Source organism: Salmo salar, chromosome 09 (genome assembly GCF_965601325.2).
Source record: "Salmo salar chromosome 09, fSalSal1, whole genome shotgun sequence".
Classification (NCBI taxonomy): Eukaryota; Metazoa; Chordata; class Actinopteri; order Salmoniformes; family Salmonidae; genus Salmo; species Salmo salar.
The window spans coordinates 123,199,681-123,217,568 of NC_138299.1; the positions used below are offsets into that span (position 1 = coordinate 123,199,681).

At 42.8% G+C, this 17,888-nt stretch overlaps 1 protein-coding gene across 2 annotated transcripts in view; it reads right to left on the reverse strand.

Annotated features, from left to right (window-relative positions):
* Nucleotides 1–13: 13 nt before the first annotated feature.
* The window catches only part of LOC106612696 (RNA-binding protein Nova-1), a 65,799-nt gene continuing 47,924 nt past the window's right edge, over nt 14–17,888 (reverse strand). For both annotated transcript variants that reach the window (XM_014214115.3, XM_014214116.3), the window contains one exon: nt 14–10,075. In XM_014214115.3, the coding sequence (XP_014069590.1) occupies nt 9,047–10,075 (1,029 nt within the window). In that variant the 3' untranslated portion in view covers nt 14–9,046. The remainder of the gene's footprint in view (nt 10,076–17,888) is intronic.

A 17,888-nucleotide genomic window follows, 5' to 3' on the forward strand; every position in this document is an offset into this window, starting at 1 on the left:
GTCTACCTGACAATTAGCTTCAATGGTTTATTTGACCCATTATTACCATGTACAAATGAACAAAACCGTTACAACATTTTGCATTCATTGGTCCAAAACCTCTCCTGATGGTGACATTAACACTGACACCAACGTTTGTTTTATTATTAGCGTCTAAATGTTGCACTAATTTGACAATGTACCATCCATTCTAACAGTTCAAAAAAGATATTTTCATTGCAAAAAATAGTAACATGCAACGACTCGTAATTACATTAACTCATGTCACAAAGATTGTTGTTGAAATGTCATCATTTAGCAATACGTAATAATTTGTCTTGTCCTACACATTCTTTTTCAACAGCGTTGGTCTCATTTAGGTTGTAAACAATACAGCATTTGCACACTCCTTTAAGTGTGTGCATGTCATCCCTCAGAATAATTGCTTAGCAACCATTACATGAGCATTGGAAATCATCGTCGTCTTTGGGCTCCATAGAAATCACTAGGGCAGAATAAAGTGGGACAACTGCAGAACGCAGGATATAAAGGTAGATCAAGAAGATACCCTGAGAATCACTATTTCTCTTTCTGTCTATTCTCTTGTTTTTAGAAGAATCGTTTTCTGATGGGCCTGGCCCCGGCAGCTAGAGAGGATGGTTGAGTATCATGTGAAGCAGGTTGACTGGCAACGCACTCCTTTTGGAAACATGGAGGAGACATGTTAATGTGGATCTGGTCGAGTAGTATGTTATCGATGGAGAACATCACATGGTGCTGGCGTGTGGTAAGGGATGACTCAGGGATAGGGTAGTGGTGGAGAGTGGTTTGGTGGGAGGGTTATGAACGATAGTCGACTCAGGTCACATGATGAAGTTCCAGCTATAACGTCAGGGGATTCCATTGGTGAATGGAAGCCCTCCAGGTTTTAGCTTTGGTGGACATTGGACAGAACACCCACCCACCAAGGCTCAGACAGCAGCCTTTCCATTCACACACTCTCTCCCTCATACACACACGCACGCACACACACACACACGCCACTCATACCATATGGCCCCGCCCCCAGACCAAGCACATGGTTTCAGGCACAAACTTGCAATGTGTTACTTGGATGAGACTGAGTGTAGTGGGAGGTGAAGAATAAGACAACAGAAGACAGGTGATGCTAAAATGAACATTTATAATGACTGTTGTTGCTGTCGGAAAAGAATAATCCTTAAAAAAAGATTAAATATATATTAGCACTAGATTGCTGACTTCACTGGTAATCCACAAGTCAATAAACACAACTCACTACTTTTTTAAACTTTTTTTTTTACAAACACAATGCTACAATTACATTAAATATTCAATACTCTTTAAGTCAGTTAATGAATGGTGTTAAAAGCAACCACTAAAATACTAAAAAACAAAACAATAATTCACCTTTCCAGTCATTCCCTTTTTCTTGTTGTGTTGTAATTTATTAATAGTATATAATAGGTTGAAAATAAATAGCTCATGAAGTGTTATCAAAAAATGAGGCTGGCAGCATAAAACATTGTGAGTGGAGAACAAAGCTAAGCAATGATATGGTCAGTCCAGTCTAGCTGTGTCAAATTAATACTTTCAGTCTTCTTCGATCGACTAAACTCACTGACCGAGATATGTCTCAGTTGGCACTACGGGCACCTTTGTCATGTTGGCATTTACATTCAGCAACGCCCACCTACAATATGCCTAATTAACATAATCGTAGTTATAAACTATATCACTTTTATCATGTGACTCTTTTGCACTAAAGAGGGCTCAACTTCCTTTTTGTGGTTTGGGAGCGACACGGTTTTCCCTAGTCTTGTGTGTCCCACATCTAGTGTAAGGTGCTGAGACTAGCAAGTTCTCCACATTGATATGTTCTTCCACTACCAAGCATTACAATAACTACGACTCACACTAAGCAAAACGAAACCACCAACGAATACAGCTACGCTAGCAAATGTAAACAATTCTATCATGAGGAGGATTTCCAGAACTTAATTCTCTTTTGCGTTTTTACATCCTTTTATCTAAGTGGAGCTAGCATGGCGATAAACAACAACAAATACAGCAGGTCACATCAATGTCAATACAACAAGCTACTGTAGCAGAACCAATGAGTAGATGTATGAGGTGCGTCTTTCTTTTCCTCTTTCCACTAAGTGGGTTTTATGCTGCCGGCCCCATTCTGTTGAACACGCCTCTCTTTACAGCTCAACAAAATCTGACAAAAATATTTACAATGAGAGAAAAATGAAATTGTGGAGAAACAGTTGTTTAGTTTTTTTTGTTTGTCTGTATTTTTTTGGTGGATGATTTTTCATTCTTTATCTCTGAGAATTGCCCCAATGATGAGAAACAAGCAAAAAAATCCAATAATTTCAACTAGAATTGCACAGTCTCAAATAGTTTTGGTGATGGAATGGAAATTTAAGTCCAAACAGTTTGATGAACATAGAAGGGGAGGAAGAAGGTCAATAAAGTTCATGAGGGGTGAAAAGTTCAAAGTTCAGAAGACAGAGGATGGCTGCTCAGCTGACGATTACACTCCTCACACCATTCTGAGTGTGGTTTAATGTTAAAGAAAAAAATCGTCATTAGAAATGGATTTTTTATTTTTCCCATCGAAATCAAATGGAGAGACTTGGGGGTGAGGAGAGTGACAAGTGCCCCCAACACTATGGCACACAATCAATGATGTCCTGGAGGTTGAAGAGATGGTAGAGAATTAGGAAAAGCAGTTTATGAGAGGTAGCCAGCCTTTACCGGGTTAATCCAGGTCTGCTTTTAGCTCGGGGGTTTTTGATCTGTTTCTTTTGGGTAATGTTGAGGCGTCATGACTGACATCATGTTATGGAGGAACATGCTGGCTTCATGGGTGCGTCCAATGGATGTCCAACATACAAGAAAACTCAAAAAAGTTTGGAATGGTACTGTTTTTGTTTGGCACTCGGGAGAAACTCGAGGAGGAGGAGGAGGAGGAGGAGGTGGGGGGTTTGGTGGTGTGGCGGGATCGGAGCAGAAGTGTGGGGGAGTGGTTGGAAAAGGGGGGCAGTGAAAGTGCAAAAAGGAGAAAAGGGGAGTAAACAGGATACATATGAATGGCATTTTGTTATAATTGGTCTAGGTTAGAGAGCGTAGTACAAATAAAAAACAGGAAAACAAAAAAGAGGAACTGAACAGTGATATGACAAATGCAGTCTAAAATTGCTGGTGCTTCGATGGGGTACAAGCTCAAGAGTGGGACCCTGGGTTCCGTGAATGTCTGGCTAAGGGTGGTGGGAGTGGGTGTGAGCGAGGAGGGCGGGGGTTGGGGCATTGTGAGGTTTTGGAGTTGAGCACTAATAGCCACACACCTACTGAAAAGCAATGATGTCACCTACAGCAGGTGAACCATAAGTTTGCATTCCTCTGCACATCACAAAACAGATCTGTTTACCCAGCAACATGGAGACGACATGATGCTGACCTACTGCAGACAAACAGACACGAGAGAGCCAGACAATAGCACATGCACAGCTGTACAGTAAGGTACTACACTAATGCACAAACCCCCATCTCAGCTTACTCTACAGGGCTATACAGTATACCTCATGCTGACATTGTATTGCAACTGAGGCATCGCTAGGAACAGGGATGTCAATTTGGTTATAGTTTAGACTGAGTGTCCTTTTTTGACACTGTTATTAAAAGCTTCAGAAATATACACAAGTCCAAATTCTGTGTTAAGTGAGGAAAAGTTATGTTTTCTTGTGGCTGACCAGCTTTTGTAATTTACAATCCCCTTTTGAGCATGCCAACACCATTCAGTTGTCTAATGGTGAAACTGAATGACAGTTGGGCAATGGACAACATGGGGAATATTGGCAATATATATATATTTTGTGGTAGAAAGTGTAATTATGTAATGAGACAAAATTCTGTGATTATAGAGTCAAACACACCTTGTCCCAAATTCTGGAGAGAGACCCAGGATTTTGAGAAATACAAAGCTGAACAGCAACAGAGTGTGAAAAATCATGGTGCCGACACACGGCCTAGTTTGACACATCAAAATACTTTTCCTAGTTTCCTTTCAGGAGATGGGGGTTTAAATTAGAAATCTGTCTAAATGAGAAATATAAAGTGCATATTTACATCAAGACAAGAGATCAAGCTCAGAAGGAGCCGGAAAGGGAAACAGATGGTTAGAATGACACTAGGGCCAGATCTGGCCTACCTGATGTTAGTTATTCACACAAAACACATGGACACTCAAGCCCTGAAGTCATGATCGAAGAGTGATATGCAAACTTATGCAGAGGTGAGTATACTCCTGGACAATATCTCCATATCTATGTAAAAAGCATTAAAATTAATTCGGAATGAAATAACGCAGTTTTAGAGTTTTAGTAAAATAAGCACAACCAGCAAAAAACGAATTGCTTCATGTTTGATTAAAAGTTTGTTCCTATCTCTCTAAGAATGTTTTAATGCCTAGACAAAGTTCTCACAAAATACTCATCCAGTCATACAATCTAATTACACTGTGGCCTTGCTCTAATGGACTATGTCCCTACATGTTCTTAGTGAAAACAACACACGTTTGAAATTGTGTCAAGGAAAATGAAAAGGCTTTTCCATTGTTGGCATGCAACGATTTGTCTTCAAAATGAAGAATACACACCGGGCCAAAAATTTTGTACGATATTTTTTTCTAACATTTTTTTGTTGTCCACGCTTCACTTTGATATCATGCAATATAGACGTGCAAAAAAGATAACATCTATCTCCACAAAATACATTTTCAGAACTATAAAAGGCGGTATTAAGAATGTTAATATCATGTGTATCATTAACCATGCTAATCTATCTATACGTTGGTTCTTCTGTCCCCGGAGTCTAAGTACGGTAATATTCAAGGAATTCTGGATTACTAGCTAACAAGATGGCTCCCTTCCTTCACAATCCCTTATTTCATGTCTTATAGTAAGTAAAGGGGAATTAAAAGTTTAACTAAAACTTTTTTTTTTTCATCGATTTTACTCAACAACAAAAAAGTCATTTGTACCATTTCCTTCTATTTACAATTATAAATATGGTCCGTTTGGCACTTTTCACATTTTTTTCCCTATAAAAGTACGTTTCCTTTCATGTAATGTTCTTTAAATCACGCATATTTTCAGTTTCAGTCTTTAAAGATCTATTTTGGCACAGGTTTATTTGTTGAGTTTGTTTTAACAGTAATTATTATCTTACCAGCATGTATAGCATTTAGTACACCTCTTGGAACTAGAACACCCTGCTAAACGACCAATCAGATATGTTTTAACTTTATTTTTAGTACATCACTTATTAAATAGCAGCAATTTCACAAATTAAAAAAAAATTGTCATTATGTAAATCTATTCAACATCTAGGTAAATCCAAAGCTTTTACAACGGACAGAACAAAAAGACAATACAAGGACAACATGCTACTACGTATATTGCTTCCAGTACTCATCACATTTTATCTAGATCCCCTAAATTACAAACCAACCAAAAATGGACACCCTAAAACCCCATCATCATGGGGTAATTTTGTTGAATTAGATAAAAAGATAACAAAGCCGTCCTTTGACAAACTTTGTTGGCACCTTCTAGTGATCTCCAACTACAGCGCTTTGATATCATTCACATTGATTTGTCACAGTTGTAGTATCGCTTATATCCAGTAATCTCTATCATTTCTTATTGACTTCAACGTGCAGTATTTCCCTTATTCTACTCGCAATCTATGTAAATGTGTTTATGAATGTACTGTATGTATCTGGGCATGTGTACCAAATGTAGCATAATGCTTTCACTCCTATCACTAAGATACAGAATAAAATATGGTTTCAAGCCACTGGCCAGGTGATTGACAGAATGAAGTCAGCTCTCTCTCTTAGATGCCTGGTTGCAGGTTCTCTTTCTTACTTCCTCTGCCACCTACTAATTTGTTCTCATTGCTGCTGGCAAAATGGTCACTAACTAGACTCTAATGCTCAGCTCTACAACCAAGGGAACTCTGTCCTCTCAACCCTCAAAGCATTAAGAGACTCAGACAGTCATTGTTTTGGAGTAGTTGTGGTCTGGAAGGGCAAGCAGACATGCATCGTAACACCAGACATTATCACCCATGGAGAGATGTGAGAGGGGGGCTTTGGGTTGATGTGTAAGAATGGGGTGCACGGAGGTACAAGGGTTGGAGGGTGAGGAAAGTGGATGGTATTAGATGGGAATAAAGAAGCCTCCTTACCAATCTGTCGAGATACGCGCTCACTGTCGCTCCAATAGACAATAGAGAAAACATTCCAATGTTGAATAATGGTGAGAGAGCCCCCCATTGGATAGATTTCCTTTACATTACAGTGTCTAAATGTCCAATTGGGGAGATAGGTTCCCTTACCAGACCAAGTTAGATTGTTTAGTGTCAAGCAAAATGTGCCCCCCCCCCCCCTTTGGCATTTTAAAAGTAATCACATTTTAGGTTAGCCCTCCATTTTCAGTTGGCTAACAGAATATTTCAATTTCAACTGTTTGAGAAAACAGCAAATATGAAGTTGGACGATTAGAGTATCTTAAAAACAAGAGCAACCCGGTCAAAACTGGGATGAAACTCTTCCACTCCCCCCTCCCGCCCATCCCATCCTCCAAATAGAGACTGTTTCTACAACCACATTACTTTCATTGCCAAACTGAGTCAAAGCGCATCCAGAATCACGAGTCAAAGCCTCAATCCTGGATCACGGTTTCAACGTAGTGTTTAGAAACATGAATACTCTTTCCTCGTCTTGCACGTCTAACTGAGAACTGATATTGTATGCAAATAGAGTTTTGTTCGTGAGATATGACTAGTTGCCTGGTATTTTCATGTGTACATTTCCCTGACATAATAATAACGCATATGCCTGTGACCAAGCTCCTACAGCACACAGCCCTGACCTCATGGGCAGACAAAAAGATACCCACACTTCACAGTGCATTAAGATGGACTTCAGTGTACTCCGATTGCAACAACAACAAACAAAAACAAGATAAAACAAACCAAAACATCTTTAGCAGCTTATAGGTTAGTGGGTAGTATCCATTGCAGGGAGTGTGTAGTGGGAGGTCCCTACAGTTTGCCAAAATCAGAATAACCCACAACCATTAGACTTGTAGTTTATGCCCAACAGACCGTAGCACCTTACATTCCCCCTGTTCATCGTGGACAGAAGAACACTGCTTGATAAGAGCAAGTATTAGGGAAAACAACTTCGAAATATGAATGACCTTAAAATAGATCTGCTTGCAATGAGACGGGGCCTGGCAATCTGCTTGGACCCTAGCGAGATTGTTTCAACTATCAACTTTCTCATCTTCAGTGTTTGTATTTTTCAGTAGTATGGACGTATCCTGGCGGGGTCGTCACCTCTAGGTTCTAAGTGCTCTTGTTCCTGGTCTCTCGGCTGGCCTGTCTAGACAGTGTTGTTAGAGTGCCACAGGCAGAAGAGCAGCGCTCGCTGGATATCTCAGTGGAGACGGCTATGGCCCTACAGTCCCAACAACACTTTGGCTTTTCACAATGTTGAGGGTAACAGGCTAAGCTGGAGAGGGAGAGAAATCTGAGCTCAGACAACACTGAAACAGCTTTGGGGGTTGACGTTATTAGAGAACTTCGTTCCTGCAAGAACGTGAACGCTGCTCTTGGGCCTGTTGTGCAAGTGGCATATTCATTGTGCAGCTATGTATGTATATAGAGACTAGTCTGCTTGATTTCACCGTAATCTGCCATGTAAATATGTTATAATCCATTTTTAGCACTGAAATGGCATCAGAGGGTTTGTGTGTGTGTGTTTTAATGTGAATATTTACTGTCCTGCTCTTTGCTGGATATCAAAGCTAACCCTTACTCTTCGTCATCACTGTAGTGGTCCCTACGGTGCAGTTTTTACTGGACTTAAATAAGACATACTGTATATTACACTACGTGACATACTATTAAATCCACTTAAATTAAACAAATCAAATCAAAAATAGTCTTTACATTCATGTCAACCTGAATTCACAGATTTAAAAAACAAGGAAAATACTGAACTTTATGGGTGAAATCATATTAATAAATAATGATGATGATATCTATAATAATCATAATAATAATCATAATATCAGACTGCAAACCTTGTTGAGAAAAATGCCCCAACCTCTATATGTACTCTAGCGCTACTCTCGAATTCTGACCCAATGAGATGCACCACGCGTCTCTGCCTTCGTCCTACATACGAAACACGAGCATCCCGGATATAAATACGGAGCGTGGCATAGCATGCATCTGGCTAAATCAGAACCTAAGGCGCGAGGCAATAGGGATAGGAGGGCACATCTCAACCTCCTTTGCCCAAAACAGAGGGGGGGGGGGGGGGGGGGGGGGGGGGGCTGTGAGAGGGGCGAGGGATGGGGGAATGGAGGGGGATGTCATCAACTACAGGCATTTTCCTTAGATCTCAAACCAAGCACTTGTTTGCAGTCTTATCAGACCCTTGTAGGGGGAGGGTGAAAAGTGTGGGGGGGGCAGGGTAAGAGGCAAATTGAAACTGAAGGCAAATCTGAAGAAAAAAATCTGTGAGCTACACAGGAATGGGGGTGGGGGTGGGGAAGGGGCTGATTCCATGGGGGTCATCCCCCAGTACCCCCACCGCCCCCCTTTTCCAAACTGCAGCGCGGCAGCATGCCAGTTTAAAATCGCATTCACCACTGTCCGGAGAATACCCAAACAAACAAAAAACAAAAGAACAAAAAAACAAAACAATAAAAAAATCCCGAAAGATCAAGACTTAAGTAATAAAACCGTATTTACATTTTACACCTTATTTTCATTTGTATTCCGCATTACACTTTCTCCTCTCTCCGAGCAAATTTTTGCGTCACATCATTTTTACAATACTGAAACACGAAAAAACGTGTGGACGATTCCTTCCAACATTCTTGCTCTCCTCTCCCTTTCTCTCTCACTTTGCATTACTCCCCAAGCCCCCACTCGTTTTCCTCCATTCCATTCCCTTTTTCTATCCCACCTTCTGTGGGTTGGTGGCGCGCACACCCTGCTCATACGTGATCCGTTGGCTGATCAGATACTGAGCTGCCTGCGTTGACGCCGGAGAGCCGGTTATGGTAACTTTACGGTTCCGGGTGCCGGGAATGAACTCTCCCTTTTTGGAGATCTGGATCCGGGCTCCAGTCAGCTCCTGGTACTCCACTAGCGTTTTCCCTCCTTTCCCCAAGATGGCTCCTACCAGGTTTTCGGGAACAGCGATCTCCACCACGTCCTTGGCCCCCTCCTGCATCTGCTTCTCAGTAGCCATCAGGGATTGTGCCATCAGCGGGGATGAGGCGCTCAGGTAGCCGTTGGTGGCCCCAGTGGCCGCGGCCAGTGAGCCCAGGGTGAAGCCTCCCAGGGAGGCGGCCTGGTGGCCTGCGCTGGTGGAGGCATCGCTGGCGTAGGATGCCAGGAGGTTTGCAGCGGCAGCCGCAGCAGGGTTAGCGCTAGCCGCTACGGCGGCCAGGACTCCTGAGGCTGCGGCGGGGTTGAGCCCCAGGCCCAGGGAGTTGGTGTTGTAGCCGTAGCTGGCTAACGTGTTGAGGGCCGAGGTAATGGTCAGGAGGTCGTTGCCTGAGAAGCTGGGACCCATTGTGGTGGGGAAGCCGCCCATACTCTGCATGGTGGCCTGACCCAGGAGGCTGGAGGCTGTGGCAGCGGCGGCAGCAGCAGCAGCGGGGTTCACCTCGGCTGAGTTGGCGTAGGGAGAGCCGGTGGGGTTGGAGTTGGCCACAGGGCCAGAGATGTTGGAGTAGCTGATGTTGAGGCAGCTGCTGCTCTGGGGGTCCTCCTGGATCTTCTGAACGATGATCTCCACGGCTTTACGGTTCTGCTCGGGCTCTCCGCTAATGGTGACCACGCGCTCCTGCAGGTTGATGCCCTCTGGTTTTTGTGAGAGCTGCACCCAGGCGCCTGACTGCTCCATGACGGCCTTGACTGTGGCTCCACCTTTACCAATGATCAGACCTGCTGTGCTGTTTGGTACTATCAGCTTGGCCTGGGGAGAGGAGCAGAGAGAGAGGACATAGAGATGGTTACTGCACTGATTTCACACTGCCTTAACATTGTATCTCTACATGACAGAAGTGTGATATCAATTGAATAGAGGAAGGGACTGGGCGAGGGAACGGAAGAAAAGAGATAACCAAGATAATAACTTGAAACAACCCAGAACAACAGAGAAGGACGTAAGATAACAAACAAAGAGTGCGAATAGGGAGTATGTTAGAAATAACTGACAGACAGAGAAAAAGAGAGTGAATCGAGCTTGGGGGGGCTAGCAAAAGGGAATAGCAAAAGGGAATAGAAGTATAAAAATTGTTCTATACTCAAGATCTTTTTTCAATGCTGTCGCATAGGGGAGAAATAAGAGTGAGCTGTTTTTACTCCTTCGACAAACATTGTAACATTGACAGAGAGAGTCGTTTCTGGACAAAAAAAAGGGAGAGAGAAAGAGTGTATTTTTTCCCCCTTTGTTTCCGAGCTGTGAATCCATTATAAAGAGGCTCCTGGTGAAAAGCATCTACTCCCAGGGGTCAGTGTTACCATGGAAACAGCTCCAGCATTCAAGGGGTACTGAAAAGGAGTCGAAGCGACGCGTAGCAACTAGATCCATCCCCCCCCCCCCACTTCCACCCAAATTCACACAAGCGTGCACACACACACATATACACCCTAAATAATTCTCGATACAACTATGTATACACACTCACATAAACACCCATATTAAAACATATGCACGCCTTCACTGTCCTTTGTCATTCAACATTAGAGAAAAGGTGCCAGCTGGGGAGAGTGAGGAGGCGGATTTTCTTTCTTTCTTAATAAGTATGTACTTGATAAGGGCCACAAACGATTTATGACACATTAAATGTACTGTAGTGGTATTTTGAGCAAGGGTAGTTTTGCACCAAAGCCAGTCAAACAATGTTACGAATTAACCTACTATGGGAGGATGATAAATGAGAGGAGTCTCACAGGGATAGTAATGGTTACCTACAATATGTTCATATCGTGCAATGTGGAAACAGTTACAAAACTCTTCTTTGAATATTTGAAAATCCATCTTGAATGGTAAAAGAAGAAAAGCAAGTGAGTGTTGGTCGGAAGACAAGGCAAAGAAAGGAAGGAACAAAGAGAGAGAGAGAGAGCGAGAGAGAGAGAAAGAGAGAGTGTGTGTGTACAGGGGAAGTATGGGGCTAGTAATTAGCATGGCCTCCATGTTTCTCGCACTGGGTGGCTGGATTTGATCTTTACACTTTCTCAATGTTTGCTCCAGTCCTTCTAAAGACATCAACATTTCTTTACAGAGGCGCTGCTGTAACCTTGATTCTGTCGCCTTGCTGGCTGTGGTACACTGCAGTGAATTTACATAGAAATGGGAAATTAACAGACGGCAGGGACAGAGAGAGATCAAGACTTGACTTCAAACTATTAAATATAAAATATTATTTTTGAGTATTTGTAGTAAAATATTTTATACACATATTTACTTGTGACAGTGATGAAGAATAGTCATGCATTGGAATTGAGGGATTGTTTTGGTTTAGTCCCCATATGGATAAGAGCCATCTAAATTGGTCTTGGCTCAGTGCAATTTCTCATCCAGTTTCTCACAACCAATTTTTCACCACATTCCCCCTAATTTTCATACAAATGTGTGTGGTTCAATGTTGAGGCAAAAATATGTCCCTCTTTTCGTTCAAGCACGCATTAGAGATGGGTTTGAGGATCAAAACAACTGAGTGTGGAAGATTCTTAGGTGAAGATTCTCCTAAGAATCCTTTTCATCTTCTGCATTGCACACAGACACATACACACATACACACACACACACACACACACACACACACACACACACACACACACACACACACACACACACACACACACACACACACACACACACAGCTTTTGCATGTTGTTGGATTGGATGTGTAATGATTCAGATGGGACTTGCCTCCTAAAGATTAGAAGCAGCGGAATAAATAGCTGAATAGTGCGATGTATAAAACCCATTACTGCTAATGATGAGTCTCTTGGACCACATTCAGCTCTTTAATATTTAATAGATGTTCAAAATTGTAATTGTCTTTCTCTCATAAGTCCTTTACCCCACATGCACTGTTTCTAAAGCATTCATTTTGTTGTTCTTGGTTGCCGTTGAGTTTCCCTCACTATGTCATGTTTGGCCATTTTAATCTGAAATAATCGTCCTCATCCCCAAGAGTTATAGCTGACAATCAGTTTTTTTGTGAGTGTGTTTTTTTATGAAGGGGAGAACATTTGGCCTGTGCGTCGGAGCAAGCTGCTGATTAAAATGTAGGCTCTTTAGAGTGCGGTAAGAATAGAGCAACGTCGGCGGATACGCAGAGCTAATTTTGCTGAATGTGTCTTAATGCAAGCAGACTGAGAATGAAGCCTCCTACCTCTTCCTTCAAAGACCGAGTCCGAGAGAGAGAGAGAGAGAGGGGGGGGAGTTGTGAAGGAGGATTGGGAGAGGGTAGGGGGATAGGCCAGAGAGAAAGCGAAGATGAGAGAGACCTGCTGCTGTTTCATCTGCCGCGGCTAGTCGTTCATTATGTACTGTGGGTTGGGGTGCGGGACGAGAATAGGGGTGAGGAAGGAGGAAGGAGGCTGGAGCTGCGCTAATGGGGACCAGGGATGGGGACCATAATAGCCATGGAGGGTGCTGAGCCATGGAAATATGTTTGAACCAGCTTTCGGAAGATAACAAACATGAGAACAAACAAACAAGCAAACCACAGAAGTTAACAAGGCCTGTAGCCATCAAAGAGATAAAACAGCGTAATTTGCTAGGCTGCCGCCGTCCCCGATATAGAAACCACTTCTTTTTCGGTTCCAGGTTTCCATCACGTCCATAGCTTGACAGAATGTATTGCTGTAGCATTACTACACCCCCACTGTTCCTCACCCCCTCTCCTGGTTTCTCTCGCCATGCTCAGGGATACTGAGAGGCTCAGCTCATGTCTTCTCTATGTCAAGGGCTAAGGCTCAACCTAAACCTCCAATAGTACTGTTTCAGCAAGGAGTTATTGTCTGTGGATGCCAGAACCACACTTCACCCCCTACCCAACCCTCCTCTGCCCTCCCCAGACCCCCAGTTACGTACGTGTGGGGACACGGAACAACTGTTGCCCCCTGCGCCCTCTGTCCATCCTTTAGACGGGACTTGATCCGTGAGCAGGGGGCTATTTGTACTTTGAAGTTATAAGCACCAGACTTTAGGTTAATCGCCTGTCTCCTGATCCCCGGGCTTAGCCGCTCCTCTCTGCCTCGTCTGCCTTTCAGTGTGTGGCTCTCTCTCCGAGTCTGGAAAAAAACCTGGGTTAAAAATAACACAGAAGCATCACACTGCAGCCGACCCGCTCCAAAGGTTGACAAGAACGGTCCCGAGTGATGGACCTTCGTCCACCCACCGCGCACGCACAATCCAAATCAAATGATGAAATTAAAAAAGAATGCGTGCCTGGATGAGCGCTGTGGCACACACTCTGGGCCGCTAGCCTGATGTAAAAATGGTCTCTTTTTTGTTGTTGTGGCTGTAAGGATTATCCCTGGTGGTCATTTCAACCCCTCCCAGTGTCAGTAATGTTAATCCGCTCATTCTCCCTCCATTTCACTGCCTATCACACTACGAAAGCTGAATTTAGACATGCTAGTGATATGATGGGAGTGTGTGACTTTTCTTTCTTTCTGATGACATAGACAAACACAATAGGGTGGAACTGATATCTAAACAGAGAGACACAGTATTTGAAGGGAGGACTTAAAGTGGAACAGACAGCGTTTAAACTACTATGCAGATATGAAACAAACAGAGAATCGTAATATCAGTCAAAAAGATCAAATTCCCAGTTTATGCTACAAAACCAACTTAATAAGAGGTTGAGAGAATAGATGGATGCAGTTCAATCCATGATTAATATACAGTGCCTTCAGACAGTATTCAGACCCCTTGACATTTTCCACATTCTGTTACGTTACAGCGATATTCTAAAATGGATTAAATATATAAAAAATCCTCAGCAATCTACACAGAATATGCCATAATGACAAAGCGTAAACAGGTTTTTAGAAAATGTTGCAAATGTATTAAGACTAAAAACAGAAATACATGATTTACATAAGTATTCAGACCCTTTGCAATGAGACTCGAAATTGAGCTCAGATGCATCCTGTTTCCATTGATCATCCTTGAGATGGAGTCCACCTGTGGTAAATTCAATTGATTGGACATTATTTGGAAAGGCACAAACCTGTCTATATAAGGTCCCACAGTTGATAGTGCATGTCAGAGCAAAAACCAAGCCATGAGGTCGAAGGAATTGTCCGTAGAACTCTGAGACAGAATTGTGTCGAGGCATAGATCTGTGGAAGGGTACCAAAAAATGTCTGCAGCAATGAAGGTCCCCAAGAATACAGTGGCCTCCATCATTTTTAAATGGAAGAAGTTTGGAACCATCAAAACTCTTCCTAGCGCTGGCCGCCTGGCCAAGCTGAGCAATCGGGGGAGAAGGGCCTTGGTCAGAGAGGTAACCAAGAACCAAGGGCTCTACAGTTCGTCTGTGGAGATGGGAGAACCTTCCAGAAGGACAACCATCTCTGCAACACTCCACCAATCAGGCCTTTATGGTAGAGTGGCCAGACGGAAGCCACTCCTCGGTAAAAGGAAAAAGACAGCCCTCTTGGATTTTGCCAAAAGGCACCTAAAGACCCTCAGACCATGAAAAACAAGATTCTCTCGTCTGATGAAACCACAGAATTTGGCCTGAATGCTCAGCTTTACGTCTGGAGGAACCCTGGCACCATCCCTACGGTAAAGCCTACTCGTAAAACTGATCATCCTACCGATCCTCGACTTCGGCGATGTCATTTACAAAATAGCCTCCAATACCCTACTCAATAAATTGGATGCAGTCTATCACAGTGCCATCCGTTTTGTCACCAAAGCCCCATATACTACCCACCACTGCGACCTGTATGCTCTCGTTGGCTGGCCTTCGCTTCATACTCGTCGCCAAACCCACTGGCTCCAGGTCATCTACAAGACCCTGCTAGGTAAAGTCCCCCCTTATCTCCGCTCACTGGTCACCATAGCAGCACCCACCTGTAGCATGCGCTCCAGCAGGTATATCTCTCTGGTCACCCCCAAAGCCAATTCCTCCTTCAGCCGCCTCTCCTTCCAGTTCTCTGCTGCCAATGACTGCAACGAACTACAAAAATCTCTTAAACTGGAAACACTTATCTCTCTCACTGGCTTTAAGCACCAGCTGTCAGAGCAGCTCACAGATTACTGCACCTGTACATAGCCCATCTATAATTTAGCCCAAACAACTACCTCTTCCCCTACTGTATTTATTTATTTATTTTGCTCCTTTGCACCCCATTATTTATATTTCTACTTTGCACTTTCTTCCACTGCAAATCTACCATTCCAGTGTTTTACTTGCTATATTGTATTTACTTCGCCACCTTGGCCTTTTTTGCCTTTACCTCCCATATCTCACCTCATTTGCTCACTTTGTATATAGACTTATTTTTCTAATATATCATTGACTTTATGTTTGTTTTACTCCATGTGTAACTCTGTGTTGTTGTATGTGTCAAACTGCTTGCTATATCTTGGCCAGGTCGCAATTGTAAATGAGAACTTGTTCTCAACTAGCCTACCTGGTTAAATAAAGGTGAAATAAAATAAATAAATAAAGCATGGTGGTGGCAGCATCATGCTGTGGGGATGTTTTTCAGCGGCAGGGACTGGGAGACTAGTCAGAATCGAGGCAAATATGAACGGAGCAAAGTACAGAGATCCTTGTTGAAAACCTGCTCCAAAGCGCTCAGGACGTCAGACTAGGGTGAAGGTTCACCTTCGAACAGGACAACAACCCTAAGCACACAGTCAAGACAATGCAGGAGTGGCTCCTGGACAAGTCTCTGAATGTCCTTGAGTGGCCCAGCCAGAGCCCGGACTTGAACCCGATCAAACATATTTGGAGAGACCTAAAAATAGCTGTGCAGCAATGTTCCCCATCCAACCAAACAGAGATTCAGAAGATCTGCAGAGAAGAATGGGAGAAACTCCCCGAATACAGGTTTGCCAAGCTTGTAGCGTCATACCCAAGAAGACTCGAGACTGTAATTTCTGCCAAAGGTGCTTCAACAAAGTACTGAGTAAAGGGTCTGAATACTTATGTAAATGTCATATTTCCATTTTTTATTTATAATAAATTAGCAAAAATGTCCTAAAACCTGTTTTTGCTTTGTCACTATGGGGTATTGTGTGTAGATTGATGAGGGGGGGGGGGGGGAATTATTTAATACATTTTAGAATTAAGCTGTAACCTAACAAAATGTGGAAAAAGTCAAGGGGTCTGAATACTTTCCAAGGGCTCTGTAATTCACCAATACATTTCTTGGTAGTCTTGGTTTTGTTTGAAACTGCTAGTGAGTCGAGTGAAGCTAATAGTACAGAAAGTAAGAATGACTGGGTTACAGCGGCAATGAAAAACGGAGCCAAGACAAGTAAAGCTATGTTGGAAAATAGGAAACCCCTAGACTCGTTTTTGGTCGGAGTCAGGTTTTTGGATCAATGCTACTTGGGAAATCCGTTTAATGTCTCCAGGAAAATCTGTAATATGTTGGAGGAAAGTGTGGAGTCGGTTAGAGTCACAAGAAGTGGTCTTATTTAGTTTTTTGTGTGTCTGCGGTGCAGAAGAAGCATGTTTTAAGACTCAAAAAGATATCGGAGTGGAATGTCGTAGCATAGTGCCTATCAAGGGGGTTATTTCTGGGGTGGCGCAAGAAATAAAGGCAGAGGATATAACTGAAGACATCGATGGAGTGGTTGATGCACATCGACTGACCTGTATGGTGGACGGAGAAACAAATTCACTTCATCCATGCTACTGTTCTTTGATGAACAGTTTCTCCCTTCTCATATAAAGTTAGGATTCATGCAATACCCTGTAAGAGCTTTTGTGCATAAGCCTCTTCAGTGTTATGAATGTAAAAGATTTGGTCATGTGTCAATTGTATGCCAGATGAAAGGAAATGCTGCAACTGTGGAGGTGAACATGGGTCTGAATTCTTGGAGTGCCCTGTTAGGGTGAAGGAGAATGAGGTGGCAAGGGTAAGGCATGTCAAGCGTGCTCCCTATCTGGAGGCAGTGAGAAAATTGGAAGGAACGAGTGGCGGGGAAGAAGCAATGGTAGTAAAGCCACCACAAGTGAAGGTTTCTTATCAAATGAGGGATAGTGAAGTGCTACATGTTAAAAAGGTGAACTTTGTATTATTTATTGCAATGGTCATAAACTGAGAAAAGAAGAAGTCTAAGAAAATTACAATCATTGTGAATGCCGCTGAACGTTTTTTGGGTCTTCATGATTTCACAGCCGAGGACGTGCAAGAAATCCTGTCGGTGACAGAGTGGATATGTAGGGATGTATTTTGGAGTGGATATGTAGGGATGTATTTTGGAGTGGATATGTAGGGATGTATTTTGGAGTGGATATGTAGGGATGTATTTTGGAGTGGATATGTAGGGATGTATTTTGGAGTGGATATGTAGGGATGTATTTTGGAGTGGATATGTAGGGATGTATTTTGGAGTGGATATGTAGGGATGTATTTTGGAGTGGACTGTGATTGAAGAAGTGTGATGGGTTTTGTTAGTTGACGTGTTTTATTTTGTATGACGTCGTTTTCCCCATTTCCCAAAATGTTATTTTTTTGTTTCTTATTCAATACCCCGTCCAGCCGGTGGCGGTAGTGCACCATTAACATTGGAT